Below are 23,091 nucleotides of genomic sequence, written 5' to 3' on the forward strand. Positions count from 1 at the left end.
CCATTCTAAATTTGAAATCCTTGAACACTTATATAAGGAAGTTCAAGTTCAAAATGGAATCGCTCAGGGCGGTTATTGCAAGCCTGGAAGAGGGGGATTATATGGTATCACTGGACATCAAGGATGCTTACCTACATGTCCCCGTTTACCCACCTCACCAGGAGTACCTCCGATTTGTGGTACAGGACTGCCATTACCAATTCCAGACGTTGCCGTTTGGTCTGTCCACGGCACCGAGGGTATTTACCAAGGTAATGGCCGAAATGATGATACTCCTTCGAAAGAAGGGAGTTTTAATTATCCCGTACTTGGACGATCTCCTTATAAAGGCGAGGTCCATGGAGCAGTTGTTGGTCGGAGTAGCACTATCTCAGGAAGTGCTACAACAGCACGGCTGGATTCTGAATATCCCAAAGTCGCAGCTGGTTCCTACGACGCGTCTGCTGTTCTTGGGTATGATTCTGGACACAGAACAGAAGAAGGTGTTTCTCCCGGAGGAGAAGGCCAAGGAGTTGTCATCTCTGGTCAGAGACCTCCTAAAACCAAAACAGGTGTCGGTGCATCACTGCACGCGAGTCCTGGGAAAGATGGTAGCTTCTTACGAAGCAATTCCCTTCGGCAGGTTCCATGCAAGGATCTTTCAGTGGGATCTGTTAGACATGTTGTCCGGATCGCATCTTCAGATGCATCGGCTGATCATCCTGTCCCCGAGGGCCAGGGTGTCTCTGCTGTGGTGGCTGCAGAGTGCCCATCTTCTCGAGGGCCGCAGATTCGGCATACAGGACTGGGTCCTGGTGACCACGGATGCAAGCCTCCGAGGTTGGGGGGCAGTCACTTAGGGAAGAAACTTCCAAGGACAATGGTCGAGTCAGGAGACTTCCCTACACATAAATATTCTGGAACTAAGGGCCATTTACAATGCCCTAAGTCAAGCAAAACCCCTGCTTCAAAACCAGCCAGTGCTGATTCAGTCAGACAACATCACGGCGGTCGCCCATGTAAACCGACAGGGCGGCACAAGAAGCAGGATGGCAATGGCAGAAGCCACAAGGATTCTCCGAGGGGCGGAGAATCACATGATAGCACTGTCAGCAGTGTTCATTCCGGGAGTGGACAACTGGGAAGCAGACTTCCTCAGCAGGCACGACCTCCACCCGGGAGAGTGGGGACTTCATCCAGAAGTCTTCCAGCTGATTGTAAATCGTTGGGAAAGGCCACAGGTGGACATGATGGCGTCCCGCCTCAACAAAAAGCTAAAAAGATATTGCGCCAGGTCAAGGGACCCTCAGGCGATAGCTGTGGACGCTCTAGTGACACCGTGGGTGTACCAATCGGTTTATGTGTTCCTTCCTCTCATACCAAAGGTACTGAGGATAATAAGAAAGAGAGGAGTAAGAACTATACTCATCGTTCCGGATTGGCCAAGAAGAACGTGGTACCCGGAACTACAAGAAATGATCTCAGAGGACCCTTGGCCTCTGCCGCTCCGACAGGACCTGCTGCAGCAGGGGCCCTGTCTGTTCCAAGAATTTGTTTGGAGAAGAGAGAGAGAGAGAGCGCTCACTAGGGAGGGTGGGGAATGAGTGCTGCTTGACCTGGAGGTGTCCTACCTCCTGTACAAGTATTTGGAAAGGGTAGGTTAGCGCGCTCTGCAGGGATCAGGTGGGAGAGGGGTGATGAGAATGGGATGGGGGATTGGTATGTGCTATAGGGATGAATGCAATGTATCTATTGAGTTTTACTGATGTGCATGAATCATGAAACATAAACCGTGGATTTGGTTTTGTGACACACAGAAAGGGTAGTCTGCAAGACACACCTGAAGAGGGTCCACCAAATTGCACTTGGAATATTAAATATTAAATAAAATCACAAAACCAAATCCACGGTTTATGTTTCATGGTTCATGCACATCAGTAAAACTCAATAGATACATTGCATTCATCCCTATAGCACATACCAATCCCCCATCCCATTCTCATCACCCCTCTCCCACCTGATCCCCGCAGAGCGCGCTAACCTACCCTTTCCAAATACCTGTCTGTTCCAAGACTTACCGCGGCTGCGTTTGACGGCATGGCGGTTGAACGCCGGATCCTGATGGAAAAGGGCATTCCGGTTGAAGTCATTCCTACGCTGATAAAAGCTAGGAAGGATGTGACAGCTAAACATTATCACCGCATATGGCGAAAATATGTTGCTTGGTGTGAGGCTATGAAGGCCCCAACAGAGGAATTTCAGCTGGGTCGATTTCTGCACTTCCTGCAGCCAGGAGTGACTATGGGCCTAAAATTGGGATCCATAAAGGTCCAGATTTCGGCCCTGTCTATTTTCTTTCAAAAGGAACTGGCTTCACTGCCTGAAGTTCAGACGTTTGTCAAGGGAGTGCTGCATATTCAGCCCCCTTTTGTGCCTCCAGTGGCACCTTGGGATCTCAACGTTGTGTTGGATTTCCTAAAATCACATTGGTTTGAGCCACTTCAGACCGTGGAGCTAAAATATCTCACGTGGAAAGTGGTCATGCTATTGGCCTTAGCTTCGGCTAGGCGTGTGTCAGAATTGGCGGCTTTGTCATGTAAAAGCCCCTATCTGATCTTCCATATGGACAGGGCAGAATTGAGGACTCGTCCCCAATTTCTCCCTAAGGTGGTATCAGCGTTTCATTTGAACCAACCTATTGTGGTGCCTGCGGCTACTCGGGACTTGGAGGATTCCAAGTTGCTGGACGTAGTCCGGGCCCTGAAAATTTATGTTTCCAGGACGGCTAGAGTCAGAAAAACTGACTCGCTGTTTATCCTGCATGCACCCAACAAGCTGGGTGCTCCTGCTTCTAAGCAGACTATTGCTCGCTGGATCTGTAGCACGATTCAGCAGGCTCATTCTGCGGCTGGACTGCCGCATCCTAAATCAGTAAAAGCCCATTCCACGAGGAAGGTGGGCTCTTCTTGGGCGGCTGCCCGAGGGGTCTCGGCTTTACAACTTTGCCGAGCTGCTACCTGGTCGGGATCAAACACGTTTGCAAAATTCTACAAGTTTGATACCCTGGCTGAGGAGGACCTTGAGTTTGCTCATTCGGTGCTGCAGAGTCATCCGCACTCTCCCGCCCGTTTGGGAGCTTTGGTATAATCCCCATGGTCCTTACGGAGTACCCAGCATCCACTAGGACGTCAGAGAAAATAAGAATTTACTCACCGGTAATTCTATTTCTCGTAGTCCGTAGTGGATGCTGGGACGGGAGCCCGTCCCTAGTGCGGACTTCTGCAATACTTGTATATAGTTATTGCTTAACTATAGGGTTATTGTTCTGAGCCATCTGTTGAATGAGGCTCAGCTGTTATTCATACTGTTAACTGGGTATAGTTATCACAAGTTGTACGGTGTGATTGGTGTGGCTGGTATGAGTCTTACCCTGGATTCCAAATCCTTTCCTAGTAATGTCAGCTCTTCCGGGCACAGTTTCCCTAACGGAGGTCTGGAGGAGGGGCATAGAGGGAGGAGCCAGTGCACACCAGATGTAGTACCTAATCTTTCTTTAAAGAGTGCCCAGTCTCCTGCGGAGCCCGTCTATTCCCCATGGTCCTTACGGAGTACCCAGCATCCACTACGGACTACGAGAAATAGAATTACCGGTGAGTAAATTCTTATTTTCACATCTGAAAGGGAAAATGAATGAACGTGACATTATTTGCGAGTCAGTCATTCATGAATAGTGCAGTGAGGACCGAAATGGAAGAAAAAGACAAATGTCTGTTTCAAATGAAAGTGTGTGTATGTATGTGTTTATGTATATATATGTGAGTGTGTGTGTGTGTGTGTATGTATGTATATGTATATATATATATATATATATATATATATATATATATATATATATATATACATACACACATACATACACTCGTGGTGACGTCAGTATATACAAAACCTACTGACCGCAACACCCTGCTTAGATTTTCAAGTCATCATCCATCAGCATTAAAAGCAGGGTTACCGTATTCGCAAATGTTACGTGTGGCTAGGATCAACAATGATAGAGCCATGTTAGAACGTCAACTTGATGACATGGTCTCCAAATTCCTTTGTCGAGGATACCCGGAGAGATTATTGTTAAAACAAAAACATAAGGTACTTAATCTCCCCCGGGAAACACTGTTCATCCCTAGCAACCGCAAAACACATCAGTCTAACAAAATCATGTGGCCTTCAATGTTCACTACGAGTAGCAATGTTACAGCTCAAGCTACTAAAGCATTGTGGCCTATTATCAGTACTGATATGGAGCTTAATGCTTTGAAAAATAAAACCCCCATGGCCTGTTATCGCCGTGGGCGAAATATTCGTGACATGGTTGTGCATACTGATATTTCAAAATTTAATAATGAGACCACCAGAATGCTCTCTAGACGTAAGGCAGGATGTTACAGATGTATTAATTGTGCCACCTGTAATCATCTTGATATTGGCAGTTCATTCAGACACCCACATAGTGGTAAATATATTCCAATAAAACATGTGGTTACATGCACTACCACTTTTGTCATCTACATCATCCGTTGCCCTTGTGGGTACTACTATGTAGGAAAAACCATTCGCCAATTTAAAGAACGGGCCAATCAGCATCGCTCTGCCATACGAGCAGCATTAATTTCTGGAAAAAGCGAACAGCCGGTAGCTCAGCATTTTGCTGATAGGAAACATAGTCTGGCTAGTCTTAAATATATGATCATAGATCATCTCCCCGAGTTCAAAAGGGGCGGTGATAGAAATAAACAGTTGCTCATTATGGAGGCAAGATGGATTGTCCGGCTGGACACTGGACAAAGGGCTTAAATGAAAAAATTTGTTGGAATAGCCTTTCATAATAACATACACACTTTGTTGTATGCTCTAGTAAGTTTTCAAATTAGATGAGTTTTGATCACACTCTGTTGTTAACCATTTTTGAGCTATTATTATTATTTTTGTCATTAATGGTATTAATGTCTTCATGTCGCTGTATCTATGATGGGATATGTGATTCTCTGTTTTAATACACTGATGTTTTCAGTGTTGTTTTTAATCTTTGTCTTTTCATTTTATTGACTGCACGTAGGTCACTCTGATCGCTCTGACGACGGGTGTTGTGGGCCATATACATTCTAAAGATGTGGTTACATCTATGATTGTTGTGGTTATCACAACCGTTGTCAGGGATGCGCCATGACGTGACCAACACACGCCCCTTGTTGTTCTGATGACGAGTAGCGGGCCGTCGAACACGTGGACGCGGCTGCGTCTATGGTTCCTATGGTAACCGCTCCCGTTGTCATGACGGCGACGGGACACAGTGGAGACGTGCATATTTATGACGTCATCCACAAGGGTCCGGCTGCCCGAACGGACGTGTGCTGCCGTGCAGGTGTTGATGCTTGCAGTAATTATGGGTCTTTAAAAGGGTGGTAAGTCACTGATTTATGCATGTTCACCTTTTCTCCTGTTCGTTATACATCCTGATGACGGTGGTCTCCACCGAAACGTTGATGTAAATTTTCTCTATTGGAATACAAATTTTCTATTGCAAAATCCTATGAGTGCCGTCCCTCTGTTTGGAACTATTGATTCATGGTCATCCCATGATAGGACTGGATCACCAAGGTATTTCATTTTGTTTTTTGAGTGCCGATACACATGGTTTTTATATATATATATATATATATATATATATATATATATATATATATAAAATCTGTAATCTATATCCACAGACCTGTCAGCTTATACAGATGGATTCGCTTATACAGATGGATTCACTGCGTCTTCTGTGGGACTTTACACATCACGAATATTTCCTATGGAGTGTGATCATGCTGTAGCCCATGGGTCTTCAACCTGTGGCCCTCCAGCTGTCATGGAACTACACATCTCAGCATGCTCTGCCACAGTTTTGCTATTAAGGCATCTTAAATCTGAGGCAGGGACTGCTGGGATGTGTAGTTCTGCAGCAGCTAGAGGGACGCAGGTTGAAGACGCATGTTGTAGCCACTGTAAGGGGCAGATTTAACAATGAGTAATATTCCTATTGTCACTTGTTACCAATGATACATGGTGCTCCAGCCAATCAGCTCCTAACTGTCATGTGTTTGAAAAAATGACAGAAGCTGATTGGTTGGAGTGCCATTTCTAATTCGTAACGAGTGATTGCAAGAATATCATTCACAGTTAATTCTGCCCCTAAGCATCTGATAATGTTAAATGTTGCACTAAAAGCTGCTCCATATGTCGTTTTCCGTCATCTAATTGCCTCTGCAGTGTGCCAGCCGGTGGCGGATGGGTGTTGTGGGTTCCGAGCTGTTAGTGAGAGTAGGCAGTGTGCAGTAGAGCGATGGGGAAGACTGATCTTAACGAAGCTTTCGAGTGTGAAATTGTCTTCTATTTACCGATCTGCCTCCTTTAATACAATTTTTACCACATTGACCTGATGGGCCGGATTCAGAGGTGTCTTTTGCTGCATCTTTTGGCGGTCGCCTGCCTGTGACTTTATGCAAATACCGCTACAAAGTCTGTGTGTATGGATGCGCGAGGACGGAGAGGACCACTTTGAGCATCTTTAAATGACACTATTGGTTGCTAATGGTGACTCTTGGTGCAGGGTGCTGGTCAGTGAGGAGGACAAAACTGTAGATGTGATTTATTGCTACGGCTACTGTAAAATGTAAATGTTTCCTCCTCACTGATCAGCACTCTGCTTCTAGAGTGAACCCTAGGTTGCACCAGACATACGGCAGGTGCAGATTTTCTGTCTAAGGCCTCCAGTGTGAACGATGAAGCGTCTGTGTGGCGACACTCCCATAACACCGACCATCTTTGCGTGTCTGAATAGTCACTGGCCAGCACATTTCCAATACATTCCCGGTACCGCGCTTCTCAGTCGCCACTTTCTGCGCACACTCTGTGTAACTCATCCACCGTGCAGGTTTTAGGAATATATTTTCAAAACAATTGCTGGACTTTGTGACCATCGACATTGGGTGCGGCTGTGAATCAGGCCCAGGATAGTTGTCTGTTGTGACAGCGGGATACATGCAGCCATACACACCAAATGTTTTCTCAGAAATAACTTCCTGTTATTTTTATAAAGCTCTGAGAGATGCAGGACTTATGTAGAACGTTCTCCGTTTATCAGTATTATTACAAGCTGTTGTTTTGTCCTACGTTGTCCTGAAAATGTAACGTGTCTTCTATATTTACTTGCAGCCATTTGGTTGTGCCTTATGCCATTATTCCTGCAATATTCCGGGCTCACTGAAGCGACACTACAACAAGAAGCATCCTAATGAAGAATGCGTGAACTCCAGCTCAGGGGAGATCTCCACTGAAGCCCTCGTCCTCCAAGGTGAGCATATGGGCTTTGTCTGGAGGCGGGCAGACTGCTCGCGGGTTACGGTCGTTAGGTCGACACTCATTAGGTCGACCACTGAAGGCCGACAATACCATTAGGTCGACATGGCCGTTAGGTCAACATGTACTAGGTCGACAGGTCAAAAGGTCGAAATGAGTTTTAAAAGTTTTTTTTTTCACTTTTTGGATTTTTTCCACGTGGACTACGATTGGGAACGGTAACCTTGCCCGAAGCATGGCGAGAGAAGCGGTGCACTAATTGGGGTGCCCGGTCACTTTACGGTGAAAACGACACCAAAAACAGTCAAAAAACTCATGTCAACTTTTTGACCTGTCGACCTAGTACATGTCGAATTAATGGCACTGTCGACCTAATGAGTGTCGACCCAACGACCCACACCCCTGCTCGCTAGGTTGCAGTGTCTACCGATGATTTACAATGAAAACGTCTGTGCAATAGCAATTTTGGATTCAATTTTTACCAAATAGATGTATTTTCAGCTGATTTTTTTTTTTGCACGTGGACAATTTTTTATTTTATATTTAAACTGGGCATGTGCCGAGTCCGCATTGCGCGTGTTCAGCAGAGGTGCTGCAGCTCCGGTCGCTTTCCCCCTAATGCCACAACCTGATCGACAGGTTGCGGCCATTCGGGGGCAGGGCAGAGGTGGCGTCCGTGACCATTTTGACACCTTCCATTTGTAAGATTAAACTCCGATGGGCGATGACTGCGATCATGATGACTGCTTCGCGCGCAGCACTTGGCTCTGCGATGCCGGCTGGAGGCGTGGTTTTTTTCTCCCCGCCGTTTCCTGCAGAATTGGCATTCTTTTGTGATACTAATAGCAACCTACAATGGGTCTGGCCCTATGTTAAGTGAATTTCTAATGCTTGAAGAATAATTAGCGCACAACTTGTCTGTTAATTCACAGCCAGTAGTATGAAATGCATGTGTGTGACACTGGTTATCTGCAGCGTCTGGTGTGAGTAACGTTCGCTTCCAAGTAGAGGCAGCCAGCAAATTAGGCAACTGTCTACATTTAGAATCCTTACAAATATCGGACACATGCTGAAGATCCTTTTAAACGACATATGGTGATTGTGGAGATCAAACGCCTTCCATCTGGAAGAGTGGTGCTGGTATAATAGTAGCAGAGGATTGGGGATTCTGTGGCTTTTCCTGTTCTCCTAGATGTGGGTTATGCAAAGTATGGCACCCCAGCTACTGTAGGGCTAACATCCCAGCATGCTCTGCCACAGTTTTGCGATCAGGACCTGGTAATACTGTGACAGGGCATGCTGGGATATGTAGTTCCACAGCAGCTGGCGTACCACATGTTTGCTACACGGGTCCTAGGAGTCACAATACCTTTATTTAGGAGTTGTCTAATAATTGCTCGCTGCAGGCTGCCATATTTCTACTTTAAACTAGAGGAGCGCATTTCTCCTAGAATTCCCCCAGGGAGGGGTTTTCTTGCTGCTATCCTGCGGGCTACCATTCTTTCTTACCCCAAACATAATCAAAGTTGCCATGACATTTAGATATCTTGCATTCATCCAGGTTTTGGTGGGTACAGTCCCGATCTCAGTGGACTTTTCCCACGAGAATCCTGATTTGCCGCTAAAGGTTTGGGAAGTAAACAGGTGACAGATGCCTCCACTGCGTGCTGCAGGAACAATATGCATCTTCCTAGTTATTGTTGTCCAGATCATGGGGTATAGTCAATTAGCGTCGGATCCATTCCGACATGCATTTGTCGGAATGGATCCGACAACCCCTATTCAATCTCATCTCAATTTGACTTTTTCAAGTAGAATTGAGATGAGGGACCCAGAGGAGGAGAGGGGGGGGAGCCGCGGGGAGACCAGCCGCCGGCAGACTGAGGAGATCAGCTCTACAGTAGCGCTGCAGGAGGATGTCACACAGCCGCCCGACCTCACGGCAGTGTCTACCCGACTCCAGCAAGCGTGACCTCACTTGCTGGAGCCGGGTGGAAGCTGCCATGAGCGGCGCGGCTGTGTGACATCCTGCTGCAGCACTACTGTAGCGCTGATCTACCCTATATGCCCGCGGCTCTCCCCCGTCTCCCTGCAGCTCTCCCCCCTCTCCTCCTTTGGGTCCCACATCTCAGTCCGACATTATTATATGTCGGACTGAGACGGTCCAAAAGGGGGCCAAAACCTGTTGGTTTTGGCCCCGTTTTCGACACAAGCATGTGGATCGACAGCTATTCCGCCAATCCACGTGCTTTTCGACAAGTCGAATTCCTCGACTTGTCAAATATATTGAATAGGTTGGAACCCCTTCCGACCTAAAAAAAATTTGAAAACTGACGTCTTTTCGACAGACGGCAGCTTTCGACGTCAATTGAATATACCCCCGAGTCTCTCTGCAGTGTGGACATGCCCCAACATGAAGCCGGCATGCTCTCCGTCCTGGGTTTTAAACTCAAGTAATGCAAGGGTGCAATGCATTCAGTCGGGTAGAACACAGCCAATGTTTAGGCACGTTTGCAAATAAGTGACACACACTTTTGAGTTTAGGACACAGTATATATGATAGTGCTGCATCATACAAGGTGATCTGACTGCATCATCCAGCTCTTTCTGCTGAAAACGCGCTAGAAGTATCAAAGATAATACACGTGCGCAATACGAGTAGTAAACGGTGCTGCTTCTCATAAAGAAGGAACTGCTAACCCTCAACAATGAAGGAGCAAGAGATCACACTGGATCCACAATCAGGAATCCGGATCCTGGGCTATAATATAATGTCATGTCACTATTGTTGGAGAGAAACCTTCTACTATCAATCTCCTTCAGTTGTCTGTTCGTTACCCTTTGTTTACCAATCGATTGGGAATCCCAGAAAGCAGACACCACACGCCAGTTATGTCCACCAAAATGAGACTGGCTCCACTTTATTCAGCAGGTCGCTATATAGAAAAAGGTACTTGCATGAATACTTGATACACGTCACATTTAAAAAACAATAATGCCACTCTTCTCATAACTCCTCTCAGGCTGACACCATCCTACGTGTCCTTCACACAAAGTCTAAACACAAGAGACTGTCTAATAACTTGTTTTCAAGACTATAGCTATGACCTTGCTTCGCACAGAACGTACTAACAGTGAAATGTCGGCATTATTATGATTTACTCAGAGAAGCATATTTCTGCTTCTCTACATCATGGCTGCTACTTACCAAAATGGCTGACACTGCTTAAGCTAAATACATTTATCTTCCTCACTATTCATATAATATGTTTTATCAAAGCACTGTGTTGCCAGACACAAACCAATACAGGCGCGTCTTCATACATTTGCTGCAGTCGCGGCAAACAGCCCCTCTCGCCATTGTCGGTCCCGTAAGACTCTGCTAGTATTGGGCAACTTTTGTGCATCTTTTACCCGAAAATGCATCGTAGTTGCAATGTTATGTGACTAGGACGACACTTGTGTATCTGTGTGCGACAGTCTCTGGGGTTAATTTACTAAGATGGGAGTTCTGTTTAAGACGAGGTGTTGCCTATAGCAACCAGTCAAATTGTACTTATTTATCTAGCACCTTCTAGAAGGTAATACCTGGAATCTGATTGGTTACTAAGGGCAACATCCCATCTTAAATAGAACTCCCATCTTAGTAAATTTACCCCTCTGACTCTGTCTACAAAGTGCTACGATGCACTGGACGCAGTTTATTTTCACGGCAGGTTCTGTATACATTCTCCCACAATATACATCGCTTAGTGCGTCCTAGTCTCATCGCATTTCAACAAAGACATATTCTCGACAAAATAAAACGCCCGTCACTAGCAGAGTTGCACGGGACCCGGTGGCTCACTCCCGCCGGGCATCTCACGCTGCGAGGCGTATTGAGGATAGCTGTATGAGGATGCGTATGTACATAAATAGACAAATAACGTTTCTAAACTGGAAATGCTAAATATCATTTTGAAAACGGTGAAATTCCATTTGGTCATCAAACATGACAGTAACGTACAAAAATATAATATTAGATGAAATGAGGCCCTTCTAGGAATACTGCGGTCAATGCGGAGCGCTGTCAGCTGTATCGCCAAACTGTGTGCCAAGTAATACACAGGACCTCAGTGAGGAACTTAGGGCATAATTAAGAGTTGCACACTATTGCAATCGCGATTTTCTACGCCATCCAACTGCTAATGGTCAATCACTCTGCGACTGAATCCTCATTGCAAACGCCAAGCTGCCTTTGCACACGCACAGTGCAATCGCAGCACGTGCGCAGTCCGCCGATAATCTCTCAATTGCAAAAACATCTGCATAACGTACAACTCTGACTTAGAACCTGAGGACGTTCCGTATCAAAGGCAATGTCACCACCTAAGGGGAAGAGCTGATATCCCTGAGAAGAAGAGACTCCACAGAGGCTCGCAGTGACCTCCCTGTATTAAATCCTTTTCTTATTTATTCCATATGAGACACGATGACAAACCAGCGACCGTATTCCAAGCTGGTAGTTGTTGCACAGGCATTGGATGTTCTACTCTCTATCCTTGGAACAAAGTGCATTTAATATTAAATACAAATTAAATGAAGTGATGTGAAATGAAAGACAAACATCTGTTGCTTTCTGGTGCGTCCAAATGTACAGTAAACATCCATTAAGCAGTGTAAGTAGAAGGCCCTCATAGAAGGACCTCATATAATATAGCAGCTACGTTAGTGAATCATCAGCTGTTAGCATGAACATGCAAACATCCAATCACTCTTCAGTCCCGCTGACCAATATCAATATGGCCTCTTGCGGCACCAGCATTCGCAATAAATACACCTTGTAACGGGTGTGTACAGGGCCACCTACACCTCCCCGACACTGCCCTCTCCTCCTCCACCACCGGTCACAAGTGTAAGATGTGTCCAAACCTGCGGACAGACAGCGAGTACACATTTGTTTGTAACAGGTGCTGTACTGAAATGCGTATTTTACGCTGTTAAAGTATGACGACCTCTGCACGAGTCCCCTTAATGTTTTACCCCTTTCACATCACCAAAATAACCCGGTATGTTGCGTGTCGAGGTACGCTGTAAAAGGGGTATGTTACAATTTCCCGGGTCTACACTATAGGGAGAGGCGGCGTTTGGAGATGATCTGATCTTCAGGCGCCGCCTCGGCACACATCACCGCACATGTCACCGACCCGGCAATATGCCGGATTTGTGCTGCCAGCCTGAAAGGGGTCTCAATTGGTCCGCACCCGGGAAGGAGCTGTGAACAAGTCCCGGGTGCGACCTACTATTGCATTGTGAAAGCGGTATTAACGCAGGCTTAATCTAACTCACCATCACCTAGCAGACTTATGCAGCAAATACATCGGGCTACAATTTGCAGTCAAAATGCCGATCGGCAGACATCGATTGACGATCCATCTGGGAATCGGTGAAAATCTGCATGTTAAAAATCCTGACTCACCAATCCCGATCATTTTTTTTTTTTAGTCTGAATTGGCAAATTGAGGATTTCCAACATTCCCCGACACAGGCATCAAGAGAACCGAGAATTGCATCAATGCTTCCCTGATGTAAGGGCCCCTTAACTACCATCCAGTGATCCATTGAGTGTATCTGCCTACACAGGGCCGCCATCAGGGGGGTACTGGGGGCACAGCTGTCCTGGGCCCAGCCTCTCTGACAGAGAGAGAGCCCGAGATGCTCATACAGCCACCTGCCCGCCGCCGTCTCTGCTGTTCCGCAGTCATCCCCACTGTTCTGACGCTGTCCTCCGACCCTCCAGCAGCTCTGCATTGAAAACTTCTATCCCAAAATGGCCACTGCCACAGAGGAGACAGTTATTCAAGATACTAGAGGAGCCCTCTAGTATCTTGAATAACTGTCTCCCCTGAGGGGGCGGCCATTTTCGGAGGGACGTTTTTAATACAGCTGCAGGAGGACGGAGGAGAGCAGCAGAACAGCGGGAATGGAGGCAGGCAGGCAGCGGCATCAGCATCCCGGGCCCTCCCGACAGCGGCACATGTGTGTGTGTATATATATATATATATATATATATATATATATATATGTATGTATGTATGAATGCATGTGTATATCACACAACCACACACACACACACACTAACTGGTGCAATTCTAAAGCTGACTCCTCCACACTGTGGGGGGGGGCGCTGCCTATTTTGTCAGTCCCGGGCCCCGCAATTTCTGATGGCAGCCCTGTGTCTACATTTAGCTCAGGAGCCAGCGGCTTAAAGAGCCAAGCAGCCATATGGATTATATGAAAAAAAACAACTCGCTGAAGTATTTTTCATCCCCCATAACTTGTGAATATGATGTTTACGTGTCTGTATTTGGACCGGTGGCCGAGCTGGTAATAAATTAATTTTGCTTTTTATTTTATTTTTTTACTGCTGCCTGAAGTCTAGATGCCTTTGTTTGTTCCATGCCACACACCATTAGATGGATTTTTAGTACAGACGCCGCGTCGCCATGGTTGCGGACCTCCGTGTCAGAGGCAGCTAAAGCTGAACTTTCAATTAGCTCGTTTGTATTTCTTACCTAAGTACTAAACGTGTTGCTTGGGAATTAATTTCCTTCTGTCTCTATGTCAATTAAATGTTTTACAGTTGCAAATTCCAGGTGAGAGAGTCTGATCTTGTTTGTTTCTTAATTAATGCCTTCCTTTGTAAAGGTTGAATATTTTGTTAAAGTTGTCCGTGGTCATAGCGGCTGTCATTTAAAAGTAATATCCAAATTCTACGTAATACAGCGTATGCATCATTGTTTGGCTGATGGGGCTTAGCCTAAGTCACTGGTCTCGTAGATATGAACCCAATTTGGGGATTGGAGTTTGTTGGTTGGCGGTATTCAATTCTTTTCACACCTTTGCACACCCGTTCTATTTCTGCTGACGGGTGTGGTACAGGTTGAGTATCCCATATCCAAATATTCCGAAATACGGAATATTCCAAAATACAGACTTTTTTGAGTGAGACTGAGATAGTGAAACCTTTGTTTTTTGATGGCTCAATGTACACAAACTTTGTTTAATACACAAAGTTATTAAAAATATTGTATTAAATGACCTTCAGGCTGTGTGTATAAGGTGTATATGAAACATAAATGAATTGTGTGAATGTAGACACACTTTCTTTAATGCACAAAGTTATAAAAAATATTGGCTAAAATTACCTTCATGCTGTGTGTATAAGGTGTATATGTAACATAAATGCATTCTGTGCTTATATTTAGGTCCCATCACCATGATATCTCATTATGGTATGCAATTATTCCAAAATACGGAAAAATCCCATATCCAAAATGCCTCTGGTCCCAAGCATTTTGGATAAGGGAGACTCAACCTGTATAATCATTTCAGTTTGCTACCCCCGGGGTAGTGACGGCGCCCAACCCTTTACGCAGCTAAACCTGATTACTATGGCTGTGATATGCACGATAACGGGGATCACTTTAGGAAGGAGATTGGGCGTGATATATCATTTGAATTTCAATTGTTTGAAAACTCAGTTGAGCGTCTGTTTTTTCCCATCTAATAGACAGGAAAAAACAGACACCCAACCTACTTTTCAAACAATTGTATTTCCCCCCTTAGAGTTATTTCCACCAAAAAGTAAAAATCGAATTCTGGGGCAGATGTATTAACCTGGAGAAGGGTAAAGAAGTGATGAGTGCAAGGTGATAATGTACCAGCCAATCATTATGGATTTGAAAAATGACAGTTAGGAGCTGATTGGCTAGTGTGTTATCACCTTGCACACTGGGTGCCTTGGATGCATTAATACCCCAATCCGGCATACTACCCCCGTTTACCAAGGATTCAATAGTCAATTCAGCAGTGAGCCTTTGTGACGTATATTAGTTGTTACCATTTATATCACTGCTCTCTATTTTTGGCTTCTGTGGTTTTAAAATTTCAACTAATCTTGATAATTTTGTAGATGGAAAATTGGTGTCGACGGCCGTTTTGAAATTTGCATTTGCATTTTGAAATTTGGCTTGGAGGGAAAGCTTTTTTTAGATTATAAATTTGAGTTTTTACATTTTTATTCAAAACTATTACACGGGCCTGCAAAATTGGGGTCATTGAAATTGTCCGCGATTTGATGATTGATTTTTATGGATTTTGGCATGCCGGTTTCAAATATGACCACCAAATTTCTCTATCACACAGGGCTTTTTCACAAAGTGAATGTGAAAATATTGGGAAATAGCATAATAAATCGTGAAGAAAAAGTTTTATGCACAAAATTGTTGATAGAAATCCATTCTGACTTTGTAAAAAAAACACATAACTTTGGGTACTTTTTCTCTTGTAGACGGCTAGCGGCTCTACGATTACCCCTCTTGTTCTTAGAATGCTCCTTCTTCAAAATCTGATCATATGATGGTATTAAAAATTTTTTTCCCAAAGCGTTATAATGACATTTTTGTTTTTAAGTTTAATACAGTAGTTCTGGAAATACTGAAAACAAAAATGTGAGAAAAATGGTACTGTGCGTGATGTAACTTTTTTTAGTGTGTTTTCTGAAAATTGCACCCAAAGACCTGTAAAAATCAGCTATTTGTGTTTAGACACTGTGGCTTATTTGTCAACAATTGATAAAACTCGCTGTGAATGCTAAAACGTGTTGCGTATGATAAATGGTGCCCCAGCCAATCAGCTCTCAACTGTCATGTCTTCAGTTCCTGTCATCTGTTGGGATCTGATTGGCTGGAGCACAGTTTACCATACGCAATGGGGTTGATCTATTAAGCGTGGAGAAGTGATAAAGTGGAAGGTGATAACACATCAGCCAATCAGCTCCTTACTGTCAAGTTACAGGCTGGGTTTGAAAAATGATCAACAGGAACTGATTGGCTGGTGCGTTATCACCTTCCACTTTATCACTTCTCCACGCTTAATACTTCTGCCCCCATGAGTTTTATCAATCACAACGAGTTTTATCACTCGTTGATAAATGGGCTCCAATATGGCCATTGCAGGCCTGTGTTATTTATTTTTCACGTCTACTTTGTGGAAGCGATTTACTGGATAATGAGAATGTGGGAAAGACGCTGAGGAGGAGGAGCCATGTGTTTTATCAAACGCTGTGACGTTCCCCGTATTAATTTATGCCGCTGTTTTGACTCCATGTCCCAGCGGTCCATACCTTTTCTGTGGTCACATCTATCACGTCTGTTTTAATATATTAATATACAGATTTGTCCTCATACATCATTTCATATCAGTCACGCCAAACAGCTCCTCTCGGTGCGCCAGGTCCCTTGAGACATAACCAACGTTGAGCATTTTTTTTTTTTTTGCCAGAATGCGTCTTAGTTGCAGTGTGATGCACCAGGAGACTGTACTGATTAATTGTATAAGCTACACTTGTATATCTGTGTGTGACTGAGTCTGAATTTGTATGAGAAGTGCTACGATGTCGCAGCTTTTTTCCACCCCAAGTTTCCACGTGCGTCCTAGTTGAACCAGTAATAAAGAGAATGCAGACTACTAATTTGTTGGGCATTATGGCCCTCATTCCGAGTTGTTCGCTAGCTGCGTTTAGCAGCATTGCACACGCTAGGCCACCGCCCTCTGGAAGTGTATCTTCGCTTAGCAGAATAGCGAACGAAAGATTAGCAGAATTGCTACTAAATATTTTCTTGCAGTTTCTGAGTAGCTCCAGACCTACTACTAGACTGCGATCACCTCAATCCGTTTAGTTCCTGGTTTGACGTCACAAACACGCCCTGCGTTCGGCCAGACACTCCCCCGTTTCTCCAGACACACCCGCATTTTTCCCTGACACGCCTGCGTTTTTTAGCACACTCCCGGAAAACGCTCCTTTCCTGTCAATCATTCACCGATCAGCAGTGCGACTGAAAAGCGCCGCAGGATCCACAGCAAAACTGCCAAGTTTTTAGTTAAATAACTTAGCGCATGCGCGCTACGTACCTTGCGCATGCGCAATTTGCAACAAATCGCAGCATAGCGAAAATCGGCAACAAGCGAACAACTCGGAATGAGGGCCAGTGTCACTAATACCAGATGATTATATTTTGTGCAATCTAATGAATATTGGCAGGGCCATCCGACAGCAGCAATGTCGAGTGCACTGTTTTGTTTTTTTGCTCCCCCCCTCCCCTTCCCTGTGGTACAGGTTGGTCACTCATCGTCTCATCCAGTCTCTCTAGTATTATTTCCTATATCTCTCTAGCCTTATCCCCCCCCCCTCCCGTATCTCTCAAGCTTCACCTGCTACTCCTGTATCTCACACCCTGTCCCTTTTGTCTTTCTAGTCTCATCCGCTCCTGTGTGTTTCCAGCCGCATCCTCCCTCCGTCTCTCCAGCCTTACCCCTCATCCATGTCTCTCCAGCCTTACCCCTCATCCATGTCTCTCCAGCATTACCCCTCATCCATGTCTCTCCAACCTCACCCCTCATCCATGTCTCTCCAGCATTACCCCTCATCCATGTCTCTCCAACCTCACCCCTCATCCATGTCTCTCCAACCTCACCCCTCATCCATATCTCTCCAGCCTCAACCCTCATCCATGTCTCTCCAGCCTCACCCCCCCCCCCCCATGTCTCTCTAGCCTCACCCCCCCCATGTCTCTCCAGCCTTACCCCTCATCCATGTCTCTCCAGCCTCAACCTCATCCATGTCTCTCCAGTCTCAACCCTCATCCATGTCTCTCTAGCCTCAACCCTCATCCATGTCTCTCTAGCCTCACCCCCCCCCATGTCTCTCCAGCCTCAACCCTCATCCGTGTCTCTCCAGCCTTACCCCTCATCCATGTCTCTCCAGCCTTACCCCTCATCCATGTCTCTCCAGCCTCAACCCTCATCCGTGTCTCTCCAATCCTCAACCCTCCACCCATGTCTCCAACCTCAACCCTCATCCATGTCTCTCTAGCCTCACCCCACCCATGTCTCTCTAGCCTCACCCCCCCCCCCATGTATTTCCAACCTCACCCCCATCTCTGCCCAGTCCCATCCCTACCCTGTGTCCTCCCAGCTCCATCCCACCCTTTGTTTCCATCTCAAGCTTCATTGCTCTACTCACCGCCCTCCCCTTCCGTGTCTCCATCTCAAGCCTCATACCTCTGTATCTCTCCAGATTCATATGTTCTTATTTTTGCAATAGTGGTTATGTGTTTATGTCTTAAAAAATATGAACTGGCTTGCCATTATATTCCAATACCACATATCATGCAGTACTCCTCTATGAATAAGAGAGAGCGGAAAATAATGTGTGTTTGCGTTCATTTTACACTTAGCTGCCAGTAATAATGGTACTGAGTCATTGTAATCTTCCTACTTTTAGTATTGTTCATTAAATTGTATTAAGACCTCCTTTCATTTACTTAGTCTAGCGAATTTTGTTGTGAATTTTGGCTACGCCTACTAAATGACCGTCGCCAATGTGTATAGCAGCGATGGGCCACACACGGCCCTCCAAGCCTCCGCCTGCAGCCCCAGGCCCTCATTCCGAGTTGATCGCTCGCTAGCTGCTTTTCGCAGCAGTGCACACGCTAAGCCGCCGCCCTCTGGGTGTGTATCTTAGCTTAGCAGAAGTGCGAACGAAAGATTAGCAGAACTGGTCGAAAATCTTTTCAGGCAGTTTCTGAGTAGCTCAGAACCTACTCCTAGATTGCGATCACTGCAGTGTGTTCAGTTCCTGGTTTGACATCACAAACACGCCCTGCGTTCGGCCAGCCACTCCCCCGTTACTCCAGCCACTACTGCGTTTTTGGCTGACACGCCTGCGTTTTTTAGCACACTCCCGGAAAACGGTCAGTTACCACCCAGAAACACCCACTTCCTGTCAATCACTCACCGATCAGCAGAGCGACAGAAAAGCGTCGCTCGGCCCTGTGTAAAATTGCATAGTTTTGTGTGAAAGTACTTAGCGCGTGCGCACTGCGGCCCATACGCATGCGCAGAAAAGCCGGTTTTTAGCCTGATCACTATGCAGCGAAAAACGGCAGCGAGCGATCAACTCTGAATAACTCCCCCAGTTCTTCCCTGTTTATGTGTACGGTATTAAACGTGCGTCCACCAGGGGGGGCTGCAGATTTGCTGTGTATGCATAGTACATTCTACCTGGTCGGACACATTCTTTGAAACCTGTGAATGGCTATGAGTTGGTTTGGTGTAATTTGCAGGCAGACGGCCTGTCAGTTATGTAAAGAAATTACAGATTGCCATAATGCAGCGTGCCTGGAGAAGTCAATTACTACATTCACTCCCAGACAGCAGAGAGATAATGATCACATTCCGATCACATCAAGCCGACAGTAAGATCCCCCTGACGTAGTGGGAGGACATTTATACTGTGCTGTACCTTTATCACTTTCTTCTAAATGTCACCGAATTAATATGTATTATGGTTTTCATGACATTTAGGTACACTAAAGGTTATTTCCTATTTTCTTTTCTGAACAGTAACTTATTCCGGCTTCTCCGAGAGGTTTTATCAATTCAGATCTTTTTTTTCCTGTTTATTTATTTTTTAAACAACTGATTTGTCCATTGTTGGGCCCTGTACGGTCTGAGATTGACAAGTTGTTAGCGGAGGATGGATTCTTATCGATCTATGCGTTAGCCACCTGTTGCTGTCATAGTCTCGTCTGTATTCTCCATGTACTGATTTTGGGGTCTGGGACTGAGGGTCGACAGCAAAAAGGTCGACGCACCTTAGGTCGACGCCAATTGGTCAACACACCTTAGGTCGGCATGGACAAAAGGTCGGCATGGACAAAAGGTCGGCATGGACAAAAGGTCGGCATGGACAAAAGGTCGACAGGAACAAGGTCGACATGGAAAAAGGTCGACATGAGTTTTTTATGTTTTTTTGGTGTCGTTTTCTTCGTAGAGTGACCGGGAACCCCAATTAGTGCACCACGTCCCCTCGCATGGCTCGCTTCGCTCGCCATGCTTCGGGCATGGTGCCTTCGCTCCGCTACCGCTTCGCTCGGCACACTTTACCGTTCCAATCGTAGTCCACGTGGATCGTTAAGTATGAAAAGGTTCCAAAAAAAGAAAAAAAAATCACGAAAAAGTCATGTCGACCTTTTTCCATGTCGACCTAAGGCGTGTCGACCAATTGGTGTCGACATAAGGTGTGTCGACCTTTTTGCTGTTGACCTGGAGTCCGGATACCCTGATTTTGTACGCATTGCCGTCTCAGTGCGGGAATAATGCAGTGTACGGGTTAAAGCTCATGAGATTTTACATTTTTTTACAGTACAGATGGAGCCTGGCTTATCTAGCTTTCTCTGCTGCGCCTAGGTGCACCAAGGTTTATTAGCATACGCCTTTCCTCTATTGTTCTCAGCTGCAATACAATACAGAGAGAACATTACAGCAGGGGATTAAGTCCAACAGCACTGGCTCAATTAATCCTATTAAAGGGATAGATGAGCAGGCCTGCATCTGTATATTAAATAAATGAACCACTAAAACCATGTAAGAAATCTCACAGTAAAATATATTGTTCAATCTTAATCTGTGGTTCCACTGCTGCTCTTGGTATCCAGATTATAGGTTGACACCAAATGGTCGACCTGCATATGGTCGCTATGGCCAAAAGGTGGACGGGTTCAAATGGTCGACATGACAATGGTCGAAGTGAGTTAAAAAAAAAATATTTCCCAACTTTTTCATACTTTTACCATCCAAGTGGTCTACGCTTGGGACCGGTAACCTGTGCCGGGTGACGCAACTTGCCGGAAGCGTGGCGAGTGAAACAAGCTATGCGAGGGGACGCAGTGCACTAATTGGGGTTCCTCGTATTGAAAGGTAAAATTCGACACCCAAAAAATTTCAAAAACTCATGTCGCCCCTTTTCTGTGTTGACCTTTTGACCCTGATGACCTTTTCAACATGTCAGCCTTCTGCATTTTGACCATTTGGTGTTGACCTTTTGACGGTCGACCCATAACTGCTCACAAGGGGGCAGATATATTAAGCCTGGAGAAGGCATAAAGAAGTGATAAGTGCAAGATGATAATGCACCAGCCAATCACCTCCAATATGTAAATTGTCAGTTATGAGCTGATTGGCTGGTGCGTTTATCACCTTGCACTTATCACCGCTTTATCACTTCTTTATGCCTTCTCCAGGCTTAATACATCTGCCCCAAGGGGGAGTACAGTTGTGTGCGCTGTCCTGAGATTTATGTATACACAGTGTAGCAGCTGATATACTGGGTACTGGGGGGGAATCTGTACCCCTGAGCCTGGGTAACATTTCAGTGCATGCAGTATTATAATGCAATATTGTATCTGTGTAGTGTACCAATGGGGGACACATATTGGAATTCCATTTAGATCCATGCCATTTCAATAGGCGTTCCTGAGCAGCGACTCGGAGGAGGGGGGTGGCTATTGCCGGCGCGCGTGTCTGTGTCAGGGTCTGCGCCAAAAAACGCAGTTTTAGCGCCCATATTCCGGCAGACATTCTGGCAACCACAGGTGTGCTCGGATGACCGATGGCGCAATCGACTGTGCGTCTTTCTACGGATTTGCACGCGGCCATTGCGCCTGGTGCATCAGCAAGAACATGCGGCAGCAGCCATGACCACCTCTGGATCACCCCCCACACTTCGGCTTAATTAAAGCACAGGATAAAGCAGAAATGAACAGTACACGGAAAGGCCTATGACGATGGGAGTGCGGCCATTTAACGTGCATAAAGAGAGTCCAACTCCATGAGACTGTCCCATGTTCATCTGATACTGTACGTTTTTGGAAACCCCCCCCTCATAACGGATGACCTGCCTAATCGGACCCCCAATATGGCATACCTATATGCTGCACTCTAACGTGTAATTCTGCGGAATGTTAACTAACAATCAAAATGATCTTCTAGAGAGTTTGCTCGTTAATATCTCTTTAATTAACGCCAAGCTGTTTGCCGGGAATTTTGTGGAGGGGATTATTTTTTTTCCAGGCTGAAGTATGTATGCGGGATCAGTCTGTGAGCGTTCTCTGTGTAACTGCAATCACTTGAAGCTGATGAAGTGGCGGCATTTACTCTGCCATTAGAATCTGTTGCTTATTAGCAGCTGCAGCAGAAGCTGTGCGGAACGCAGTCCTCTGTATGTGGCCTGCATGCAGATAATCACAGTCCGCTCTCCCGTGTGCCGGGTACACTGCAAGGCAACTTTTCCTCATTTAAATATCTAAATAATATGCCTGGAATTACAGTGTTTGCTTAACCTGAGCAGTGCGCGGTCTGCTTTTGGTGCTTCTCTGTCGTGCATTATTATGAAACGAGGGAAAGCAATAGCGCGAGTTAGCGGCTGAGTCATTTGTGATCCCGCAGGAACACTCCAGCCGCAGATTGATGGTTCCTGTGTAAGTGCAGCAGGGGTATTTAGCATGCGGCCCTCCAGCTGTTGTGGAACTACACATGTGAGCATGCCCTGCGACAGTTTTGCTGTTTTGGCTTGCTTAAACTGTGTCAGGGCATGCTGGGATGTGTAGTTCCACAGCAGCTGGCAGGCCGCATGTTGAATGATCTTGCTGGACAGTTAAACCTTTTTGTTCTACTGTACTGTATATCAGATCCACATATTACAGTTGGGATCCGGTCTGAAGATAGACAATGTTTAGGTCGACCACTATAGGTCGACAGTCACTAGGTCGACATGGATGGAAGGTCGACAGGGTTTCTAGGTCGACATGTGCTAGGTCGACAGGTCTAAAG

At 45.6% G+C, this 23,091-nt stretch overlaps 1 protein-coding gene across 5 annotated transcripts in view; it reads left to right on the forward strand.

The window, feature by feature from the left end:
* Positions 1 to 23,091, forward strand: part of ZFAT (zinc finger and AT-hook domain containing) — a 352,244-nt gene that overhangs the window by 279,297 nt on the left and 49,856 nt on the right. For all 5 annotated transcript variants that reach the window (XM_063921238.1, XM_063921235.1, XM_063921239.1 and 2 more), the window contains exon 12: positions 7,234 to 7,372. In XM_063921238.1, coding sequence (XP_063777308.1) covers positions 7,234 to 7,372 — 139 coding nt within the window. The remainder of the gene's footprint in view (positions 1 to 7,233; positions 7,373 to 23,091) is intronic.

Source organism: Pseudophryne corroboree, chromosome 5 (assembly GCF_028390025.1).
Source record: "Pseudophryne corroboree isolate aPseCor3 chromosome 5, aPseCor3.hap2, whole genome shotgun sequence".
In the NCBI taxonomy this organism is placed as follows: domain Eukaryota; kingdom Metazoa; phylum Chordata; class Amphibia; order Anura; family Myobatrachidae; genus Pseudophryne; species Pseudophryne corroboree.